Source organism: Dendropsophus ebraccatus, chromosome 1 (genome assembly GCF_027789765.1).
Source record: "Dendropsophus ebraccatus isolate aDenEbr1 chromosome 1, aDenEbr1.pat, whole genome shotgun sequence".
In the NCBI taxonomy this organism is placed as follows: domain Eukaryota; kingdom Metazoa; phylum Chordata; class Amphibia; order Anura; family Hylidae; genus Dendropsophus; species Dendropsophus ebraccatus.
This window is the reverse complement of record NC_091454.1, coordinates 227,108,162-227,131,481: the sequence shown is the minus strand read 5'-3', so window position 1 is coordinate 227,131,481 and position 23,320 is coordinate 227,108,162. Positions and strand designations below refer to the sequence as shown.

General features: G+C 48.8%; 1 protein-coding gene across 1 annotated transcript; it reads right to left on the bottom strand.

The window, feature by feature from the left end:
* Positions 1-17,299: 17,299 nt before the first annotated feature.
* On the bottom strand, positions 17,300-19,908 carry LOC138785887 (zona pellucida sperm-binding protein 3-like). Its single transcript, XM_069962328.1, has 8 exons — positions 19,756-19,908; positions 19,140-19,258; positions 18,702-18,805; positions 18,447-18,624; positions 18,257-18,377; positions 17,932-18,023; positions 17,726-17,859; positions 17,300-17,547 (listed from the first exon to the last, which is right to left on the bottom strand). Exons 1-8 carry the CDS (start codon positions 19,906-19,908, stop codon positions 17,300-17,302), a joined length of 1,149 nt encoding a protein of 382 aa, XP_069818429.1.
* Between the last annotated feature and the right edge of the window lie 3,412 nt (positions 19,909-23,320).

Genomic DNA, 23,320 nt, shown 5'->3' with positions numbered 1-23,320 from the left:
GCGGACGTGCCTCCTTGTTTTCATTAGGTCCTATTGGCCAAGGGCTGAAGGTCGGCTCTTCCCAGTGTCACATTAGGCAAAAGTACTACAGGACGTGCCGCTCCACATACTGCTGCTGCTCTGGACGCTTCCTGACATGGACAGAGGTGGCAGCAGAGAGCACTGTGTCAGACTGGAGAGAATACACCACTTCCTGCAGGACATACAGCAGCTGATAAGTACTGGAATAGATGTAAATAACAAATCTATATAACTTTCTAACACAAGGTGACAAAAATAAAAAATAAACTTCTGAGCTGCTCTCTAAGAATGATATTGGAGCGCTAGGTGCTGAGCTGAGGGGAAGCATCTCCAGGGTTGTATTCTCTAATACGGTCTGTGCTGCGGGAAAGACAAAGCTCAGGGAGCAGAGCGCGCGGCTTTTACACGTCCTTAAAACTTTACTCATAGTAAAATGGTTGCAATGTTGCCAGTAACAGCAGAAACATAACAGTTTCCATGTATACAATGGGTTTTTAGTAAAATGCTGACATCTAGTGGCCATTACATGAAATGACTTTGTTTCTGTAACTCAGTAAGTGATGTTTAAAATAGATGTACACTACTGACCTCTAGTGGTCATTACATGAAATGACTTTGATTCAGTAGCTGCTGTTTGAAATCGATTTAGAATACTGACCTCTAGTGGCATTATGTGTAACTGATTCAGTAATTGGTATATATCGTGGTAAATACTTGAAATCAAAGTATTTTAGGAGTGATACCTTTATTGGCCAACAAAAAAACTGTTAGAGCTGTGAGCTTTCGGGATTCACAAGATCCCTTCGTCAGACAAGTTCACAAATGAATGACTTACAGAAACAGCACAACATTTTAGGGATGTTACAAGCCAGAAGGGAGAGACACAGAAACAGCACAACAGTAATTGGTATACATAGAGTACTGACATCCAGTGGCTATTTGAGAGTTTACACTTATCTTGTGCTTTGTGTTATAGATATTACAGATAAGCACAAAGCATGCTCGAGTCTGATTGTTTAATGTATTAATACCAGTGGCTGGAGAAGGTGGATGCAGCCCTAGGGAGTCCTGGAAGACATGGATACAGCCACATGCTATATCCATGTTCACAGCACAACTCGTCTCCAGGTCAGGTGCATACCTCCCGAACAGAACAAATTTGGAGGTGCATACCTCCCAACTTTTGCTGAGAGGAAAGAGGGACAGTCACGGCAATGTGCCACGCCCCTATAGCCACGCCCTCCACATAACCACGCCCCCATATCCAGGGGCGGTCTTGGCATTTCTGGGGCCCCAAGCGAAGTTATGTCTGCCCCCCCCCTGACACTCATTCCAAAACAATAGACCGCTGTGTGTTGCCCCTAGTAGTATATACCCCTTGTGCGCTACCGCCAGTAATATATACTCCTAGTGTGCTGCCCCTAATAGTATATTACCCTTGTTTGCTTCCCCCAGTAGTATATAGACCCCTGTGTGTTCCCCCAGTTATATATAGCCCCCCCGTGTGCTCCCCCCAGAAGTATATAGACCTCCTGTGTGCTGCCCCAGTTGTATATAGACCCCCTGTGTGCTGCCCCCTGTTGTATATACCCCTGTGTGCTCCCCCACTAGTATATAGGCCCCCTGTTTGCTCCCTCAGGGGTATTTAGCCCCCCTGTGTGCTCCCCCACTCGGATATAGACCTACTGTGTGCTCCTGCAGTGTCCCAGAACAGCCCTTCTTATGCTCACACTTTCATTATAAACAGTTCTGTTCTGGAAAGCTATGGTCCACTGCAAACTGCGTGTATTGTGTCCCCCTTCTCAGTATTTAGGTCTGCCATTTCAGTCATTTATTGCATGTGAATTCAGGTATCAGTGTCAAAAGGTATTATGTCGCCCCCCAGTGTTCAAGGATGGTACTCCTCATGTATATTCCTCTGTATATGCCTAATGGTGTGATGATGCAATGGCTGGATGTCACGTGACTGTGCCCTGCTTCCATGGTAACTCCAATGGTCATCGAGCTTTTGGCTGGGGTTACCATGTGACTTCCTGTGCTACCTCAGTCTATTCCCTGCCACATAGGGGGTAGGTCGTGAGTCAAGTCTTGTCCTCCACCTTCAGGAGACAAGTTGTGTTTGTCCTCTCTCCCTGCTAAGAGAGAGGCCTGCGTGTGCTCTGCTGCTCCAGTCCACTGGCTGTGTTCCTGTCTCAAGTCTCAAGATTCTCATCTGGGTGTCGATTCTTCAGTCATTCTTCAGTTCATCTCCTCATCATCTTCTCTAATCATCAACAGCAAGTATTCCATTCAAGTCTCATTCCACCCAGCATCTCTGCTTCAGTATCACTACTACTCCCATCATTCAGCACGCTACTCTCACAGCCTATTGCAGCATCACCCATTACTTTGCCTTATTCAAGTCTGCCTTGTTCCCGGTTGCATGAGGAGAGACTGTTACTACTAGTTACCACCGTTACAATAAATATACAACTACCGTTGTTTCTGAACCTTGGCATTGGTGTGTTCATTGGTGCCCTGACTAAGGACAACGAAGAATCGCATGCCCAGTATCCCCGCATGGTCAGGAGCCCGGCTTCCAGCTGTAGCACCCTCGTGCCTACACCGTGACCACATTATCCTACAGCTGCCCCGATTCCTGCACCCTCACAACATCTGTATAGCGGAGTGGCCCCCAGGGGCCAGGGCGTAGCACTCCCCCACTTGGATATAGACCCCTGTGTGCTCATCCAGTAGTATATAAACCCCCTGTGTGGTTCCCCCAGTAGTATATAGACCCCCTGTGTGCTGCCCCAGTTGTATACAGACCCCTGTGTGCTCCCCCAGTTATATATAGACCACCTGTGTGTCTAACAAGTAGTATATAGACCCCATGTATGTTCCCCCAGTAGTATATAGACCCCCTGTGTGCTGCCCCAGTAGTATATAGATCCCTCTATGAAGCCCCAGTAGTCCATAGCCCCCCTGTGTGCTCCCCCTGTTATATAGCCCCCCTGTGTGCTCCCCTAGTTAAACAGACATACAGACAAACACTTATACTCACCTGGGTCCGGGCGTCTCCTCTTCTCTTCACTCTTGTGGCCACAGGAAGGGTTTTCCCTGCGATCACAAGAGGCCGCACTCCCCTTGTCCTGGTGCCGATGCTCCAGTGATGTCACTGGAGCGCCGGCACCACAAGGACAAAGCTGCCGCTTGTGACCGCAGTGAAAACCCTTCCTGTGGCCACAAGAGTGACTGACAGGAAGGGAGCCAATGGCTCCCGCCCTGTCAGTGCTGCTGCATGTAACTGAGCTCTCATTACGAGTGCTCATAGTTACAGTTAAGATGGCAGCAGCGAGCGCGGCAGCGGCCCTGTCCAGCGGTCTTGAGCACAAGAGCGGGACGTGGGGGCCCCCCTGGATGTTGGGGGCCCCAAGCGATCGCTTGGGGTGCTTGGTGCCAAAGACCGCCACTGCCCATATCCACGTCACCTATTACCATTATACTACTATACAAGATGCTGGGAAAGCTGGGTGACCGCCATTATACTGACTACTATACAAGATGATGGGAAAGTTGGGTGACCTTCAATATACTACTATACAAGATGCTGGGAACGCTGGGTGATCTCCATTATACTGACTACTATACAAGATGGTAGGAAAGCTGGGTGACCTCATTATACAAGATGGTAGGAAAGCCGAGTGACCTTCATTATACTACTATACAAGATGCTGGGAAAGCTGGGTGAACTCCATTATACTGCCTACCATACAAGATGCTGAGAAAGCTGGGTGACCGCCATTATACTGACTACTATACAAGATGCTGAGAAAGCTGGGTGACCGCCATTATACTGACTACTATACAAGATGCTGGAAAAGCTGGGTGACCTCCATATACTGACTACTATACAAGATGCTGGGAAAGCTGGGTGACCTCCATTATACTGACTACTATACAAGATGCTGAGAAAGCTGGGTGACCGCCATTATACTGACTACTATACAAGATGCTGGAAAAGCTGGGTGACCTCCATTATACTGACTATGAGATACTGGGAAAGCTGGGTGACCTCCATTATACTGACTATGAGATACTGGGAAAGCTGGGTGACCTGCATTATACTGACTATGAGATACTGGGAAAGCTGGGTGACCTCCATTATACTGACTATGAGATACTGGGAAAGATGGGTGACCTCCATTATACTGACTATGAGATACTGGGAAAGCTGGGTGACCTCCATTATACTGACTATGAGATACTGGGAAAGCTGGGTGACCTCCATTATACTCACTTCAATAGATGATGCTGGAAAGCTGGGTGATCTAACAGTCCGTGATAAGAGTTACTATACCTCCCTCGGGTGACATCGGGGGCGGGGCTTATCAACAGGGGGCGGGGCTTGCCGGGAGACACCGGGACTGGCCATAAGTGTAAGTGTGCCCCCAGCCCTGGACCATTCCTCCCCCACCCTACACACCCATTACCTCCATCTGTAGTGTGGCCGGTGCTCCCTGGCCTCCAGCAGCTCTGCCCGGGGAGACACTTGTCGGCCAGATACCTGTGCAGCCTCAGTGCCTCCTCAGCTCCCCCACAGATAGAGCCTGCAGCAACAGCACGTGTACTGTGGGGACCGGGTCACACAGGAAGCAGCTACAGCCCGGGCACCGCAGCACACTGTCTCCTCCATCCACATCACACCAGCCCCCGCACTGCCACAGAGTACACAGGGCGACAGTTACAGCTCCTTCACTCTGCCGCTCCGCACCAGATCCCACAGAATCCGGCAGATCTGGCTGGGGAGAGGTGCACGGCAGCGGGACACATTGGGGCTGTACCGGGACATGACCCCAAAATCGGGACTGTTCCGCCAGATCCGGGACAGTTGGGAGGTATGCAGGTGAGATTTGCAATTAATCTCCATCCACTTCACTGGAACCAAGTAGCAAAACCTGCACCAAACCTGGAGACAAGAGCGGTGCTGTCTCTGGAAGAAAGTGGCCATGTTTTTCTAATGCTGGAGATCCCTTTAAAGTGACTCTGTACCCCCCCCCCCCCCCCCCCCCCCCCGCAAACTACTTGTACCTTCAGATAGCTGCTTTTAATCCAAGATCTGTCCTGGGGTCTGTTCAGCAGGTTTGGGGGGGGGGGGGGGGCAGATTGTGGGTACAGAGTTGCTTTAACCCTTAGGGGACACAGCCAGTTTTCATTTTTGCGTTTTCGCTTTTCCCTCCTCGTGTATATATGGGTATACCGCCTTCATTTTTACACCTAGAGACCCAAATAAGCCCTTATTTTTTGCGCAACTAATTGTACTTTGCTATGGCAGATGTAATTTTTGCCAAAAATGTGCCAGGAAACCAGAAAAAAATTATATGTGTGGTGAAATTGAAAAAAAAAAAAAATGTTTTTGTTTTTTTTTTTGGGGGGGGGGGGGGGGGTTGTTTTTACTCCATTCGCCCTGGGGTAAAACTGACTCGTTATATATGTTCCTTAAGTTGCTACGATTACAACGATATGTAACATGTATAACTTTTATTTGATGGCTTGTAAAAAATTAAAACCTTTAAAGAAAATATATGTTCCTTAAAATCGCTCCATTCCCAGGCTTATAGCGCTTTTATCCTTTGGTCTATGGGGCTGTGTGAGGTGGCAATTTTTGCGCCATGATGTGATCTTTCTATCGGTACCATGATTGCGCATATATGACTTTTTGATCGCTTATTACAATTATTCTGGATTTGATGCGACTAAAAATGCGCAATTTTGCACTTTGGGATTTTTTTGCGCTGACGCCGTTTACCGTGCGAGATCAGGAATGTGATTAATTAATATTTCGGGCGATTACGCACGCGGCGATAGCAAATATGTTTGTTTATTAATTTATTTATAAAATGCGGAAAGGGGGGTGATTCTGACTTTTATTAGGGGAGGGGATTTTGTGTTATTAAAAATACATTTTTCTTTTACTTTACACATATACTAGAACCCCCCCTGGGGTTAGGGTTATTCCCCCCCCCCCTGGGGTTAGGGTTATTCCCCCCCCTGGGGGACTTCTAGTATATGCACTCTGATCTCTCATAGAGATCCATGCAGTATAGTTATACTGCATGAATCCATGAGATCGGTGTTCTATTGCTTTTGGCTGCTGCAGCCAAAAGCAATAGAATGCCGAGCCGGGATCAGCGCCATTACGGCGCAGACCCCGGGCCGGGATGGATGCGGGGATCGCCCCCTCTGCAATCGCACCGCAGGGGGGCGATTCCCCCACTAGACCACCAGGGATGGATATGAGCAAGTATTTAGAAGCAGCTGTCAACTTTGACAGCTGCTTCTAAGTACTTAATTAGCGGGCACGGCGATCGGACCGTGCCCGCTAATAGCCGCGATCCCAGGCTCCATGCGGCACCCGGGATCGCGGCAGTTCAGGGGGTGGGGGGGGTGGGGGGGTGTCGCCGCGCGTTCAGTAACGTCCTGGTGCAGCTATGGGTTAAAGGCCAAAAGATTCCCCATGAAAGCAAATAGTGGAACATTTTAAAAAATGTGTTAGAATGTCTCATGGCACATCCTATAGCTCTATTAGAGACAGGAATCTACAGGTTGTCTCTCCCATAGCACCAGATAGACAGCAACAAGTCTATTAGAGGGGCACTCTGGCAAGAAAAAAAAAAAAAATATTTCTTTCAAATCCACCGGGGTCAGAAAGTTATGTAGATTTGTAATTTACTTCTATTTAAAGTGACTCTGTATCCACCAAGTTGAAGACCAAGGCACACCAGTAAGTGTTCTCAAACAGATGGTACTAGCAGTGTGGTGGAGAGAGTCACTTTAAGAATTCCAGTACTTGTCATCTGCTGTATGTCCTGCAGGAAGTGGTGTATTCTCTCCAGTCTGACACCGCTCTGTTACCTCCTCTGTCCATAGTAGCAAATCCCTATAGAAAACCTCTTCTGCTCTGGACAGTTCCTGACATGGACAGAGGTGGCAGCAGAGAGCACTGCGTCAGATTGGAGAGAATACACCACTTCCTGCAGGACGTGCAGCAGCTGAAAGTATGGGAAGACTAGATTTAAATAGAAGTAAATTACAAGTCTATATAACTGAAACCAGTGGATATCCAAAGATTTTTGCTGGAGTACCCCTTTAAGACACTATCCAACACAGCTACATGTTCCCCCAACTCAAGAGACTAAGACGAGGATTTACCAAAAAGTGTTTATTTTTGCACAGATTCTTTAGCAGTAAGCCTTCTCAGAAGACATTTACCAACTACAGTAAGAGCAACAGCCACAACCACTGTAGAGACAGAGCCGATGGCCACCAGCACCCACAGCTGGAGAGGTTCTTGGCCTGCACCCATCCTGGAAGCTTGGGCGGTTCCTGCTCTGGCCTCCTGGTTAGGCTTCGCTCCAGTCACTAGAAGAGGACCCAGTGTGGCCAGGCCATGTTCCTCCACCTGAGAACCTGCCAGAGAGAAAGCAATATCTGAGATTAACTATTCAGTAGTCTTCAAACTGGTCTGTTGTTACAGAAGTGGCCTTCACCATGATCTGACAACTCATGTACTATGGCTTTACAGGCATTAAAGACAACATCTTGAATCAGAAAACTGGCTTGTAGTGCTCAATACAATGCATGGTTACTCACCAACATCTCTCTTCCCTAATCCTCTTGGTCTCCCAAGGTATGAGCCCCATGCTGATCTGGGGCCTGTAGAAGCAGCACAGTTCCCGGTGGCACAGCACTGGCAGATCCCACTTGAGCCTTCTACAGGTATCCAACTAGAAGAGACTGAGGATCAATAGAGTGCCCCAACAACTGACAATTCCTGGGTGCTCTATACAGGGTCTTACCTGCTGGAGGCCTTGTTGTAGGAGCAGGCCTTGTTCACTGGGTCAGGGGTCTGGTCAATGGCAGCAGCTCTCAGAGAACAGGTGATATAGATCTAGGACACGATTACCAGCAGTGGTCACTTCCATGAGACTCATACCCACCTCCAAAGTACAACTTTTGCTAAAGAAAGCCTTAAAGGGGACTAGGAAGACACTGGTCATGTCCAATAAAGGCAACCAGTATGGTTTATATATTGGGGGCTTACAGGTACAGTAAATATGGTGTACCTAGGATGCATTTGAGCTGGTACACGTTTTGACACTTTGTGATGCTCGACTGTTCTTACCAGAGAAACGGAACTGTCTGTGAACCTGAAGGCATCCACTATGAAGCGAAGGGTGTCTGCTTGAGGTCTTGGAGAAACAAAGACTGAAGAAGAATCTTCTTGCATCCCATCCATCAAGCACCTGTAGGAAAGATGAGCTGTAGACAATAGGCTCTTGAAGACTTGGACAGTCTTGATGGGAGTAACTCACCCATTGTTAGAGATGATCTCATAGCGAGGAGTGGAGGTCACATCTGGGGTAATGGTGGCCACACAACTGTCCACAAACAGGATCATCGGGGCATGGTTCTGAGTGTCCAAAGAGGCTTCTATGTAGAACATGTCACCAAGCTGGAAGACCAGTGATGGACTGGGAGCGCTCCAGTCCTCTGGAGAGAAGATACTAGGTGATTAGTATAGGCCAAGACACTCCAAACCATCACCGTAATACTAGAAAGCTTCTTACCAGTCATGAGACGCAAGGAGAAGGCCAGCCGCTCTTCTGAGGTCACTGTGGAGCTGAACGGGATCCATGTTGGCTTGATGGCCTTACTGCTCACATTACCATGTCTAGACAAGGAAGAAAAATACTGAATCCATGCATTGTGTAGGTATACAGGCCTCAAGCTAGCATTGTACATTTCTGCAAATCATAGTTAAGACTGCTCTTCTCATGACCATCCAAGGAAATAGTCATAATGCAAGGACTAGTAATAGCACCTAAAGACTGCTGGGGAAATACAGATAGGCTTCCATTATACATACATATTGTGCAGATCTTAGGGTATAGAGCACACCATAGGAATAGGCTCACCGTGTGTAGTAACAATGTATGGGAACCACAGCAGAGTTGAACCTGGTGATGGGCACATTTCTGGGGGAGCTGGGGGTGTAGCGCAGATTGACGCTGTAGATCAACCAGTCTGGAGTCATCTGGAAGAATGAAGATTACAAGGTTACACTACATAACATGTCCATTTGGAATAGTGAAGGTTGTAGTTACTACATAGGGGGAAACAGGAGACCAAGAAAGGGCAAGAAACCATCATAAACGGGTTAAAAGGGTTATCCAGCGCTACAAAAACATGGCCACTTATCCCCTCTCTTTTCTCCAGATTGGGTGGGGTTTCAAACTCAGTTCCATCAAAGTAAATGGAGCTTAATTGCAAACTGCACTTGAACTGGAGACAAGAGGGGGAAAGTGGCCATGTTTTTGTAGTGCTGGATAACCCCATTAACACAAAGGATTCCTGGAAGCCCAAGTGATCATATAGATCAGGGGTCAGGAACCTTATCTCTCCAACTGCTGCAAGATACCCATCATGCCTGGACAGCAAAAGCTTTAGCCGTCCATGCATGAGAGAGTTGTAGAGCCAAGGTTCCCTGCCCCCTTCTATAGATCATAGCAAGGACCTCAGAGCTAATAGACTTACAGATCTGTCATTATGTGAGGAGGGGACTATAAGCAGCATAACAAGATACATCCATCACTGGTACATAGTAAGAATGGCAATGTTATCGCATACTACAGATGGACAGGAGGGGATTCAATGATTTCTACATAGGATACAACCACAAGTTTTATTGGATTCCTCTGCTCACTCACCTCTAAGCTGCTCCCACAGTCTTGGAGATCAGCTTCAAACATCACATTGGGGTCAGTAGTCTGAGCTCCAGGGGGGCAGGAACCCAGGGACAGGTCTGAGGGCCTCACCAGCTTACCATTACCATAGAAGTCTCTCTTCACCATCACCACCATCTTGTCCTCACCACACTGCACACTGATAGGGGAGGATGAGGGTTGTAGTGCAAGCTGTCGGGACTGATACTCTGCTCCAAGACTCCTGGAGCTCCATCCGTATACAGGCTGAAGACTTCTCGGAGACCCAACACCAGAGACTGAGTGAGACTGAGACCAGGGGTTTGCTCTAGGAGAACCCAGTCGAGAGGAAGATTGTCCAAGTCCTCTAGAAGATCCCAATCCAGCCTGGTTACTCCTCCACCAAGTGTCATACTGGCGCCGGGGTCTAACTGAGGAGCTGCTAAAGCCTGGTCCGTAGAGCAGAACCACTAAGAGCCAACTCCACCTGATCCACAGCTCCATCCTGACTGCAGGACAAGTCACACAAGGAGAAGGTGGAGGAGGCTGAGCTTTATACCCATCACACGGCCATCCTCCACCTGATGCCTTATTACACTCAGCTGGGCCTCTCCCCCCCACCCCCACCACCATCACTACCAAGGGAAGTCACATGGGTAGAGGAAGTGCATGAGTCTTTCTTATTGGTCAATGTAGAAGAAGGACGCAAGCTAGACAGCTCTTTACATTGGTCCTCTTTGGGCCCTGGCCCTCTGCCAGGTCCCCCTAATCTTAAGAAGTTCAGTCTTAGTCAGGTCCCTGTATGGGTAGGAAGCAAGACAAGACACAGCTAACAGTTTCTGCTCCATTTACTCTACACAGCACTATGCAGTGTAATTACTCCTACAGGAGAGGACAAGTCAGGGATAAACTCAACCCATGCCATGGACTAGGAGAGTCACAGAGTAGGACAGTATCCACAGACAGCAGTAAAATAGGAACTGAATAAAGCAAAGTTGATAAGAGCCTAGGAACTCTATCTTGCAGCGCGGTTGTCAGCAGGGAACACTCAGCATTCCGCTCATCCCAGGTAACAAGGTCTGGGGCCTTGTGTCTCCCTCATAGGACAGGTCACCCGACACTGGTGGGCATTAGGTGGTGGGAAGACCCAAAGGTCAATACACGGGCACAAGTATTCTCTTCTTCTTCTAAGTATTCTTCTACCTCATCCTCCAACATCCCGGCAGAGCACAGTACTACTTGGGTTGGGACTCTCACGACAACCTCCTCTCTGCTTCTTTCTATCTCTTAACATGCAACTCAGTCAGCACGACTGTACTCCTCGGTGTATTCTTATCACAGATTTGGTTGTTGTATTGTCAAGTGTCTTATCAAGTGCTTTATCAAGGGAACTATCAAGTGTATCACACCCAGTCAAAGTAATTCTGTATCATTTGCTGCACACAAGTACTTTTCAAGTAAAAACGAGATTATTTATGATAGAGAGCCTCTGTGATTCTTCACCTCACACTGACACAGTGCACACTACATCCTTGGGACATTTCCCCTTTCTGTGGGTGGCGGTTCCAATAGTCTGGGAGGGTCACTACACCACTCCGGCCATCCGTGACTACACTAACCGGAGGGGGGACACTGTCCACAGGGGAACAAGGTATAACCGGCCCTCTAAACTAAAAGCAGGTGTGCCACCATACCTGTGTGCCCAACCAGCACTGACGTCACAGCACAACATCACTGGGCCCGGCTGTATCTTGGGCAACCACCTTAGATCTGGCGTCACACTTCAGTGCTAGCCTATCGGAGTCCTCCCTGAGGTCTCCTCATCTGTGCTAGCCTATCAGGGCCCTCCCTGAGGTCCCCTCATCTGTGCTAGCCTATCAGGGCCCTGCATTAAATCTCCCGTCGTTCTCAAGTACCACAGAGGTCCTACAAAAGTGTAGCCAAGGACTGGAGAAGCTGTTTTTTCATGCGGACGTGCCTCCTTGTTTTCATTGGGTCCTATTGGCCAAGGGCTGAAGGTCGGCTCTTCCCAGTGACACATTAGGCAAAAGTACTACAGGACGTGCCGCTCCACATACTGCTGCTGCTCTGGACACTTCCTGACATGGACAGAGGTGGCAGCAGAGAGCACTGTGTCAGACTGGAGAGAATACACCACTTCCTGCAGGACATACATCAGCTGATAAGTACTGGAATAGATGTAAATAAATCTATATAACCTTCTAACACAAGGTGACAAAAAAAAAAAACTTCTGCATTCCCTCTAAGAACGCTATTGGAGCGCTAGGTGCTGAGCTGAGGGGAAGCATCTCCAGGGTTGTATTCTCTAATACGGTCTGTGCTGCGGGAAAGACAAAGCTCAGGGAGCAGAGTGCGCGGCTTTTACACGTCCCGACCAGTGGCGGATTAAATGTACTCTGGGCCCCGGGCTGTCCACCCAACCTGCCCCCCCCCTCCAGTCAATTCGCCCACATTGTAATCTGCTACTGCGTCATCCCCCCCCCCCCCACTGTCCCCAATAAACACTGCCTGCCTCCCCTCCCTGCTGGCCCCAATAAACATAATGTTTGGTCCGTTGCTGCTACCCCCAGTAAGCATTGCCCACCCCACCTCCACTGCCCCCAATAAACATATCGCCACCTCACCTGGTCCCCTGATGTTGCCCCCCCCCCCCCCCCCCCCCCCCCCAAGGTCACAGCAGCACAGAGGATGTCAGGAGAGGAGGGTGCTGATCTTATAGGAGAGGACCGAGCAGCACAGAGGATGTCAGGAGAGGAGGGTGTTGATCTATAGGGGAGGTCCCAGCAGCACAGAGGATGTCAGGAGAGGAGGGTGCTAATCCTATAGGAGATAGTCCCCCTTTATAGATGGTCTCCCTCTTTCCCCCCTCTAATAGATGGTCCCCCTCTTTCCCCCCTCTAATAGATGGTCCCCCCCTTTCCCCCTTATAGATGGTCCCCCTCTTTCCCCCCTTATAGCTGGTCCTCCTTTCCCCCCTTATAGATGGTCCCCCTCTTCCCCCCTTATAGCTGGTCCCCCTCTTTCCCCCCTTATAGCTGGTCCTCCTTTCCCCCCTTATAGATGGTCCCCATCTCCCCCCTCCCTTATAGATGGTCCCCCTCTCCCCCCCTCCCTTATAGATGGCCCCCCTCTCCCCCCCCCTTATAGATGGTCCCCCTCTCCCCCCCTCCCTTATAGATGGTCCCCCTCTTCCCCCTCCCTTATAGATGGTCCCCATCTCCCCCCTCCCTTATAGATGGTCCCCATCTCCCCCCTCCCTTATAGATGGTCCCCATCTCCCCCCTCCCTTATAGATGGTCCCCCCTCCCCCCCCCCTTATAGATGGTCCCCCTTTCCCCCCTCCCTTATAGATGGTCCCCCTCTCCCCCCTCCCTTATAGATGGTCCCCTCTCCCCCCCTCCCTTATAGATGGTCCCCCTTTCCCCCCTCCCTTATAGATGGTCCCCCTCTCCCCCCTCCCTTATAGATGGTCCCCCTCTCCCCCCTCCCTTATAGATGGTCCCCCTCTCCCCCCTCCCTTTATAGATGGTCCCCCTTTCCCCCCTCCCTTATAGATGGTCCCCCTCTCCCCCCTCCCTTATAGATGGTCCCCCTCTCCCCCCTCCCTTTATAGATGGTCCCCCTCTCCCCCCTCCCTTATAGATGGTCCCCATCTCCCCCCTCCCTTATAGATGGCCCCCCTCTCCCCCCTCCCTTATAGATGGTCCCCCTCTCCCCCCTCCCTTATAGATGGTCCCCATCTCCCCCCTCCCTTATAGATGGTCCCCCTCTCCCCCCTCTCTCTTATAGATGGTCCCCCTCTCCCCCCCCCTTATAGATGGTCCCCATCTCCCCCCTCCCTTATAGATGGTCCCCCTCTTCCCCCTCCCTTATAGATGGTCCCCATCTCCCCCCTCCCTTATAGATGGTCCCCATCTCCCCCCCCCTTATAGATGGTCCCCTCTCCCTTATAGATGGCCCCCCTCTCCCCCCCCCTTATAGATGGTCCCCATCTCCCCTCTCCCTTATAGATGGTCCCCCTCTCCCCCTCCCTTATAGATGGTCCCCTCTCCCCCCCTCCCTTATAGATGGTCCCCCTCTCCCCCTCCCTTATAGATGGTCCCCCTCTTTCCCCTCCCTTATAGATGGTCCCCCTCTTCCCCCTCCCTTATAGATGGTCCCCATCTCCCCCCTCCCTTATAGATGGTCCCCATCTCCCCCCTCCCTTATAGATGGTCCCCATCTCCCCCCTCCCTTATAGATGCCCCCCAGTGAGTAAATAACACAAAAATAAAATATAACTCACCTACCCTGCGTTCCCCCGTCGATCCTCTCTCCGGCTGCCTCCGTCTGATGCACGGCTGCCGGGGGTGTCCGGTCCTCTGCCCGGCAGCGCGCGCATCACGTGCGCTCCCAGTACCGGAAGTCAGGGCCCCAGGCGGCACTAGGAGCTGTGTGATGCGCGCGCTGCCGGGGAAAGGACGGGACACCCCCGGCAGCCGCGCATCAGCCGGAGGCAGCCGGAGACTCTTGTGACCGCAAGCAAAACAATGCTTGCGGTCACAAGAGTGCAGTGACGGGGGGAAGGGGGCCTCCCGGGCGGCATTATAATGTGGGCGGCAAGGCATGGGCCCCCCGGGGCCTCGGGCCCCGGGCGGCCGCCCAAACCGCCAACATTATAATCCGCCATTGGTCCCAACTATCATCCGCTTGATATGTGCAGAACCTTTACTGTCACTGATTGCCGGATGGCATCATTCATGAGGTCTAGTAACTTCAGGAGTGTTGCCCACAGTCCTATTTACACCAGAGTCTCCAGCTAGTACCATGTGTCCTCCTGCCTAGTGTTATAACCTCACTAGATACACGGCATACATTATATGGCCTTAAAATGTAGTCATAGTAAAATGGTTACAATGTTGCCAGTAACAGCAGAAACAACTGTTTTCATGTATACAATGGGTTTAGTAAGATACTGACATAGTGGCCATTACATGAAATTACTCTGTGAGGGCGGGTTCACACTACGGAATTCTCGCAGACAATGTCCATGGAATTACGTCAGCTATCCGCCCGCACATCTGGACGCTTTTCCGCCGGCTCCATAGACACCATTCTATGGGCCAGCGTATTCCGCTATAAGCTGAAAGAAGTGTCAGGTCACTTCTTTTAGCGGATTGCGGAATACGCCAGCCCATAGAATGGTGTCTATGGAGCCGGCGGAAAAACGCGTGCCCGTGCGGGCGAACAGCTGATGGAATTCCGCGGACATTGTCCCACGAGAATTCTGTAGTATGAACCCGCCCTAACTCAGTAAGTGACATTTAGAATAGATGTACACTACTGACCTCTAGTGGTCATTACATGAAATGACTGATTCAGTAGCTGCTGTTTAGAATAGATGTAGAATACTGACTAGAAATGAGCGAACCTTGGGCATGCTCAAGTCGATCAGAACTTTCGGCATTTGATTAGCGGTGGCTGCTGAAGTTGGATAAAGCCCTAAGGCTATGTGGAAATCATGGATATAGTCATTGGCTGTATCCATGTTTTCCAGACAACCTTACAGCTTTATCCAACTTCAGCAGCCCCATCTAATCAAATACCGAACGTTCGGGTTCGGATCGACTTGAACCCGGTTTGTTTATGTCTAATACTGACCTCTAGTGGCATTACGTGTAATAACTAAGTTAATTCAGTAATTGGTATACATAAGAGTACTGACATCCAGTGGCTATTTGAGAGTTTACACTTATCTTGTGCTTTATGTTGTAGATATTACAGATGAGCACGAAGCATGCTCGAGTCTGATTGTTTAAAGAGTCACTGTCGTATTTTTTTTTTTTTTTTGCAGAAATCAATAGTCCAGGCGATTTTAAGAAACTTTGTAATTGGGTTTATTAGCCAAATCTTCCATTATCTGCATGTAAAAAGCCTTTTCCCAGGTCCCCCCCTCCTTCCTCTTTCATCCACTCCAAAAAAAAATCTGAAAATTGTGACTTGTTGCAGAAGATGTCCCCTGTCTGTTCTAGGGAGAGGGGAGGGGGAGGGGGGAGGAGGAAGGAGGGAGTTAGCCGGCAGCAGAGAGCAGATAACAGAGGATTACAGGCACAGAGCTGGGTGACAGCTGTAATCCGAGCTCAGACAGGTCACTGGTGATGGTCAGAAGAGATAACGGGTGAGGGATTTGTAGATTAACTCTTTGTTGTCCTGTTTTGGTCTTTTCTTTAGCTCTCTCCATAGGAAAACCATGTAGACAGTAAGGAGAGCTTCAAACTGCTTTTTCATGATAAAAATGCATTTTCGGATAATAAACCCAATTACAAAGTTTCTTAAAATCGCCTGGACTATTGATTTCTGCAAAAAAAAAAATTTCACGACAGTGACACTTTAATGTATGAATACCAGTGGCTGGAGAAGGTGGATGCAGCACTAGAGAATCCTGGAAGACATGGATACAGCCACAGGCCACAGGCTATATCCATGTTCCCAGCACAACTCGTCTCCAGGTAATGTGAGATTTGCAATTAATCTCCATCCACTTCACTGGAATTAAGTTGCAAAAACCTGCACCAAACCTGGAGACAAGAGCGGTGCTGTCTCTCGAAGAAAGTGGCCGTGATTTTCTAATGCTGGAGATCCCTTTACAGTGACTCTGTACCCACAATCTTGTTTTTTTAGGAGAATAACTGCATCACCTGCCAAACGGACCCCAGGACAGATCTTGGATTAAAAGCAGCTATCTGAAGTTTGTTGTTTTTTTTTTTTTTTTGGGGGGGGGGGGCAGATTGTGGCTACAGAGTTGCTTTAAAGGCCAAAGATTCCCCATAAAAATGAATGGTGGAACATTCAAAAATATTTATGTTCGAATATCTCATGGCACATCCTATAGCTCTATTAGAGACAGGAGTCTGCAGGTTGCCCCTCCCATAGCACCAGATAGACAGCAACAAGTCTATTAGAGGGGCACTCTGGCACACAAAAAAAATCCAAATCCACCAGGGTCAGAAAGTTATTTAGATTTGTAATTTACTTCTATTTAAAGTGACTCTGTATCCACCAAGTTTAAGACCAAGGCACACCAGTAAGTATTTATTCTCAAACAGATGGTACCATCAGTGTGGTGGATAGAGTCACTTTAATTCCAGTAAGTGTCATCTGCTATATGTCCTGCAGGAAGTGAGATACTGTCCAGTCTGACAACACTCTGCTGCCACCTATATCCCATGTCAGGAACTGTCTAAAGTAGCAAATCCCCATAGAAAACTTCTTCTGCTCTGGACAGTTCCTGACATGGACAGAAGCGGCAGCAGAAAGCACTGCGTCAGACTGGAGAGAATACACCACTTCCTGCAGGACATGCAGCAGTTAAAAGTATGGGAAGACTAGATTTAAAAAGTAAATTACAAATCTATACAACTTTCTGAAACCAGTGGATTTCAAAAATTTTTGCTGGAGTACCCCTTTAAGACATTATGCAACACATCTGCATGTTCCAATTCACGAGACTAAGACGAGGATTTACCAAAAAGTGTTTATTTTTGCACAGATTCTTTAGCAGTAAGCTTTCTCAGAAGACATTTACCAACCACAGTAAGAGCAACAGCCACAACCACTGTAGAGACAGAGCCGATGGCCACCAGCACCCACAGCTGGAGAGGTTCCTGGCCTGCACCCATCCTGGAAGCTTGGGCGGTTCCGGCTCTGGCCTCCTGGTTAGGCTTCGCTCCAGTCACTAGAAGAGGACCCAGTGTGGCCATACCATGTTCCTCCACCTGAGAACCTGCCAGAAAAAGCAATATCTAAGATTAACTATTCAGTAGTCTTCAAACTGGTCTGTTACAGAAGTGGCCTTCACCATGATCTGACAACTCATGTACTATGGCTTTACAGGCATTGAAGACCACATCTTGAATCAGAAAACTGGCTTGTAGTGCTCAATACAATGCATTGTTACTCACCAACATCTCTCTTCCCTAAACCTCTTGGTCTCCCAAGGTATGAGCCCCATGCTGATCTGGGGCCTGTAGGAGCAGCACAGTTCCCGGTGGCACAGCACTGGCAGATCCCACTTGAGCCTTCTACAGGTGTCCAACTAGAAGAGAATGAGGATCAATAGAGTGCCCCAACAACTGACAATTCCAGGGTTCTCTATACAGGGTCTTACCTGCTGGAGGCCTTGTTGTAGGAGCAGGCCTTGTTCACTGGGTCAGGGGTCTGGTCAATGGCAGCAGCTCTCAGAGAACAGGTGATATAGATCTAGGACACAATTACCAGCAGTGGTCACTTCCATGAGACTCATACCCACCTCCAAAGTACAACTTTTGCTAAAGAAAGCCTTAAAGGGGACTAAGAAGGCACTGGTCATGTCCAATAAAGGCAACCAGTATGGTTTTTATATTGGGGCTTACAGGTACAGTAAATATTGTGTACCTAGGATGCATTTGAGCTGGTACGTGTTTTGACACTTTCTGATGCTCGACTGTTCTTACCAGAGAGACAGAACTGTCTGTGAACCTGAAGGCATCCACTATGAAGCGAAGGGTGTCTGCTTGAGATCTTGGAGAAACAAAGACTGAAGAAGAATCTTCTTGCATCCCGTCCATCAAGCACCTGTAGGAAAGATGAGCTGTAGACAATAGGCTCTTGAAGACTTGGACAGTCTTGATGGGAGTAACTCACCCATTGTTAGAGATGATCTCATAGCGAGGAGTGGAGGTCACATCTGGGGTAATGGTGGCCACACAACTGTCCACAAACAGGATCATCGGGGCATGGTTCTGAGTGTCCAGAGAGGCTTCTATGTAGAACATGTCACCAAGCTGGAAGAACAGTGATGGACTGGGAGCGCTCCAGTCCGCTGGAGAGAAGATACTAGGTGATTAGTATAGGCCAAGACACTCCAAACCACCGCCGTAATATTAGAAAGCATCTCACCAGTCATGAGACGCAAGGAGAAGGCCAGCCGCTCTTCTGAGGTCACTGTGGAGCTGAACGGGATCCATGTTGGCTTGATGGCCTTACTGCTCACATTACCATGTCTAGACAAGGAAGAAAAATACTGAAACCATGCATTGTGTAGGTATACAGGCCTCAGTCTAGCTCAGGAAATACCAGAACCGTTCCATATTATAGGAAGATATCTAAACCTATCACTGTGCACATTTATATGTTATAGTTAAGACTGAAGACTCAGTTAGGGAAGACAATAGAGACTGCTCTTCTCATGACCATCCAAGGAAATAGTCATAATGCAAGGACTAGTAATATATCACCTAAAGACTGTGGGGGCCACAAGGATTGACTTCCATTATACAGTACATACATATTGTGCAGATCTTAAAGGTATGGAGCACACCATAGGAACAGGCTCACCGTGGGTAGTAACAATGGATGGGAACCACAGCAGAGTTGAACCTGGTGATGGGCACGTTTCTGGGGGAGCTGGGGGTGTAGCGCAGATTGACGCTGTAAATTAACCAGTCTGGAGTCATCTTGAAGAATTGAGATCACAATGAGGTTACACTACATATCACAAGTGTCTATTTGGAATAGTGAGGGTTGTAGTTACTACATAGGGGGAAACAGGAGACCAAGAAAGGACAGGAAACTATCACAGCTAAACTACTGGAGAAGTTGACAGGATTCCTGGAAGCCCAAGTGATCATATAGATCAGGGGTAGGGAACCTGTGCTCTCCAACTATTGCAAAACCTTTAGTTGTAGTTTGGCAGCAGTTGGTGAGCCAAGGTTCCATACCCACCTCCCTTCTATAGATCATAGCAAGGACCTCATAAGAGCTAATAGACTTACAGATCTGTCATTGTGAGGAGGGAACTATAAGCAGCATAATCAAGATACATCCATCACTGGTACATAGTAAGAATGGCAATGTTATCGCATACTACAGATTGACAGAGGGGATTCTATGATGTATAGATAGGATCATAGTACACAACCACAAGTCTTATTGGATTCCTCCCATCACTCACCTCTAAGCTGCTCCCACAGTCTTGGAGATCAGCTTCAAACATCACATTGGGGTCAGTAGTCTGAGCTCCAGGGGGGCAGGAACCCAGGGAAAGGTCTGAGGGCTTCACCAGCTTACCATTACCATAGAAGTCTCTCTTCACCATCACCACCATCTTGTCCTCACCACACTGCACACTGATAGGGGAGGATGAGGGTTGTAGTGCAAGTTGTCGGGACTGATAGTCTGCTCCATGACTCCTGGAGCCCCATCCGTATTCCTGGAGCCCCATCCGTATACAGGCTGAAGACTTCTCGGAGACCCAACACCAGAGACTGAGTGAGACTGAGACCAGGGGTTTGCTCTAGGAGAGCCCAGTCTAGAGGCAGATTGTCCAAGTCCTCTAGAAGATCCCCATCCAGCCTGGTTACTCCTCCACCAAGAGTCATACTGGCGCCGGGGTCTAACCGAGGAGCTGCTAAAGCCTGGTCCATAGAGAAGAACCACTAAGAGCCAACTGCACCTGATCCACAGCTCCATCCTGACTGCAGAACAAGTCACACAAGGAGAGGATGGAGGAGGCTGAGCTTTATACCCATCACACGGCCATCCTCCACCTGATGCCTTATTACACTCAGCTGGGCCTCCTGCCCACCACCACTGGGCCTCCCCCCCACCACCACATCTGATGAGGAGACAGCGATGAGGGAAAAAAAAAGGTTTGCTGTTTGGTGTGGGGATCTATTTATTTTATGCTGGAACCCAGCTGGACCAGGGATTTATTATACAATATAGTTGTTAGGAGTTTTATTAGTGTTAATATTTGTGATTATTATTATTATTATTATTATTATTATTATTATTATTATTATATTTTTATTGTAGCATTTTGTATTTTTAAATATAAAGATCTACAGCAAAGAGGAGGAGTCATACTAGGAACTGCTACCAATTTGTCCTGTTAGGCCGTGTTCACATTGTGTTTTTGTCCTGCATTTAAAGGGAACTAATCACGTCAAAAACGTCCCTAAGGGTGCCTTCACACACAGCCTATCCGCAGCTGATTTCTTGCTGGGAATTCACAGCGGATACTTGCCCATGCATTTGAATGGGTTGTTATCACGCTGCGAGTATTCGAAACTCAGCGCCCCGAAGCAAGCAGGAGCCTGGAGCAGGTCATGTATGCTCCGGGGGTTAAAGGGGTGCTCCAGCGTGGGGGCACTTTTTTGGACGGACCGGGGAGGAGGTGGTTGAAATAAAAGACGTCCACCTACCTCCCCGGTTCCATCACGTCGCTCCGGTGCCCGGTTCCCGGCCGCTTCCTGGTGTCTAATGCCGCCCGAGATGCTACGTCTCAGGGCCGCTCAGCCACTCAGGGAACCGGGCACCGGAGCGACATGATGCGGGACCCGCTGATGGAATCGGGGAGGTAAGTGTGCAGTGTCCCAGAACAGCTTTCTTATCCTCACACTTTTACTATAATCGGTTCTGTTCTGGAAAGCTATGGTTCACTGCAAACTGCGTGTATTGTGTCACCCCTGAGTATTCAGATCTGCTGTTCCATTCATTTTCTTTTATGTATATTCCGGTATCAGTGCCTAATGGTATTATGTCGCCCCCCAGTGTTCAAGTATGGTACTTCTCATGTATATTTCTCTGTATATGCCTAATGGTGTGATGATGCAAAGGCTGGTGTATCACGTGACTGTGCCCTGTTGCCATGGTACCCCCAACGGTCATCGAGCTTTGGCTGGGGTTCCCATGTGACTTCTTGTTCTACGTCAGTCTTGCTCTCCACCTTCAGGGGACAAGTTCTGTGTGTGATCTCTCTCCCTGCTAAGAGAGAGGCCTGCGTGTGCTCTGCATCTCCAGTCCACTGGCTGTGTTCCAGTCTCAAGATTCTCATCTGGGTGCCGTTCTTCAGTCATTCCTCAGTTCCTCTCATCATCATCTTCTCTAATCATCAACAGCAAGTATTTCATTCAAGTCTCATTCCACCCAGCATCTCAGCTTCAGTATCACTACTACTCCCATCATTCAGCACGCTACTCCCACAGCCTATTGCAGCATCACCCATTACTCTGCCTTATTCAAGTTTGCCTTATACCCAGTTGCATCAGGAGAGACTGTTGCTACTAGTTACCACCGTTACAATAAATATACAACTACCGTTGTTTCTGAACCTTGGCATTGGTGTGATAATTGGTGCCCTGACTAAGGACAACGAAGAATCGCATGCTCAGTATCCCCGCATGGTCAGGAGCCCGGTTTCCAGCTGCGATCCCTCGTGCCTAAACCGTGACAACCATCTAGCTAGCAGCTGCCCCGGTTCCTGCCCGCAACACCATCCTCTCAGCAGAGTGGCCCCTAGGGGCCAGGGGCATCGCAAGTGGACGTCTTTTATTTCAGCCACCTCCTCCCCGGTCCCCCCAAAAAAGTGCCCCCACGCTGGAGCACCCCTTTAAAGGCACTGAGTTTCACCTACTCGCTGCGAGTATGTCAGCCCATTCAAATGCATGGGCAAGTATCCGCTGTGGATTTCGCTGCAAATTCGTAGCGAGAAATCCGCTGCTGATATGCTGTGTACTGTAAGAAGGCACCCTAAAGCTAAGGAAACATGCTGGTACATCACCCAGCACACTTCCCAAACATACTGTACCCTGCGTCCCCTGCTGGATTAATCTACAATCTTACTTTTATATAGTCCCGCACTGTATGGCCAAGTAGTCATCTGGGCATATGTCTTCTCCATGTAGTCACGGTCCTGGGTGGGTTTCAATGCTCTTGTCCTGTACCAGCAGGGGGTGCAGGGTACAGGGGTACAGTATGTTTGGGAAGCGCACTGGGTGATGTAGCTTTAGGGACTTTTTGACGTGATTGGTTGATTTTAATGTGCACGCCACTAGGCATGGGAAAAACTCCTCCCTTAGGGACGTGTCCATTCTTTGTCCGCTCTATTGTTCAAACGTCATAATGTTCTGCTGCGGATTCGCTTTCTACCCCAATAATTGACGTGTCTTCTGGCTGATTCCGCTAGAAAAATCATTGAGAGATTGAATATCCTCTTTCTGCGCGAAATTTCCTCTTCAATTCCTCGCCTATTCCTCAATGTGAAAATACCCTAAGGGCCCTATTCCATGGCCCAATCAACAGTGTAAACGAGCGCCAATCTGCTAGATCAGCGCTCGATGCTGGGCATGTTCCACTGCCCCATGATCGTTTAGTGAGGGCTGCAGGGACATTGTTACCAATGTCCATGCAGCCCTTGCAACATACATTAATTAGCAGGCCTTCTCCTCCGCCATCTTCCTCCCTGGGTCCCGCGGCGCAGCATCAACTCCAGAGCAGCCTGACAGCTCAGTCAGGCCGCACCAAAGCTGATGCTGCGCCGCGGGACCCGGGGAGAAAGACGGAGTAGAGGAGAAGGCCTGCTAGGTAATGTATGGTGCTTCTCAAATCGTCGGTCGCCCCCCGTGCACCGCTATTCCCCAAAGCGATTCACCTAAAAAAAACAAACAAGTTGTAACACTCTTAACCCTTTAAGGACAAAGACAATTTTTATTTCTGCACTTTTGTTTTTTCCTTTT

What these genes read in the sequence shown, in the direction of transcription:
- LOC138785887 (XM_069962328.1), bottom strand. Translation starts at nt 19,908, where the DNA reads ATGGTGGTGATGGTGAAGAGAGACTTCTATGGTAATGGTAAGCTGGTG. An exon ending in ACTGTGGGAGCAGCTTAGAG is followed by an intron (nt 19,259 to 19,755) that starts GTGAGTGATGGG and finishes CAATTCTTCAAG; the next exon opens with ATGACTCCAGACTGGTTAAT. An exon ending in ATCCATTGTTACTACCCACG is followed by an intron (nt 18,806 to 19,139) that starts GTGAGCCTGTTC and finishes TTCCTTGTCTAG; the next exon opens with ACATGGTAATGTGAGCAGTA.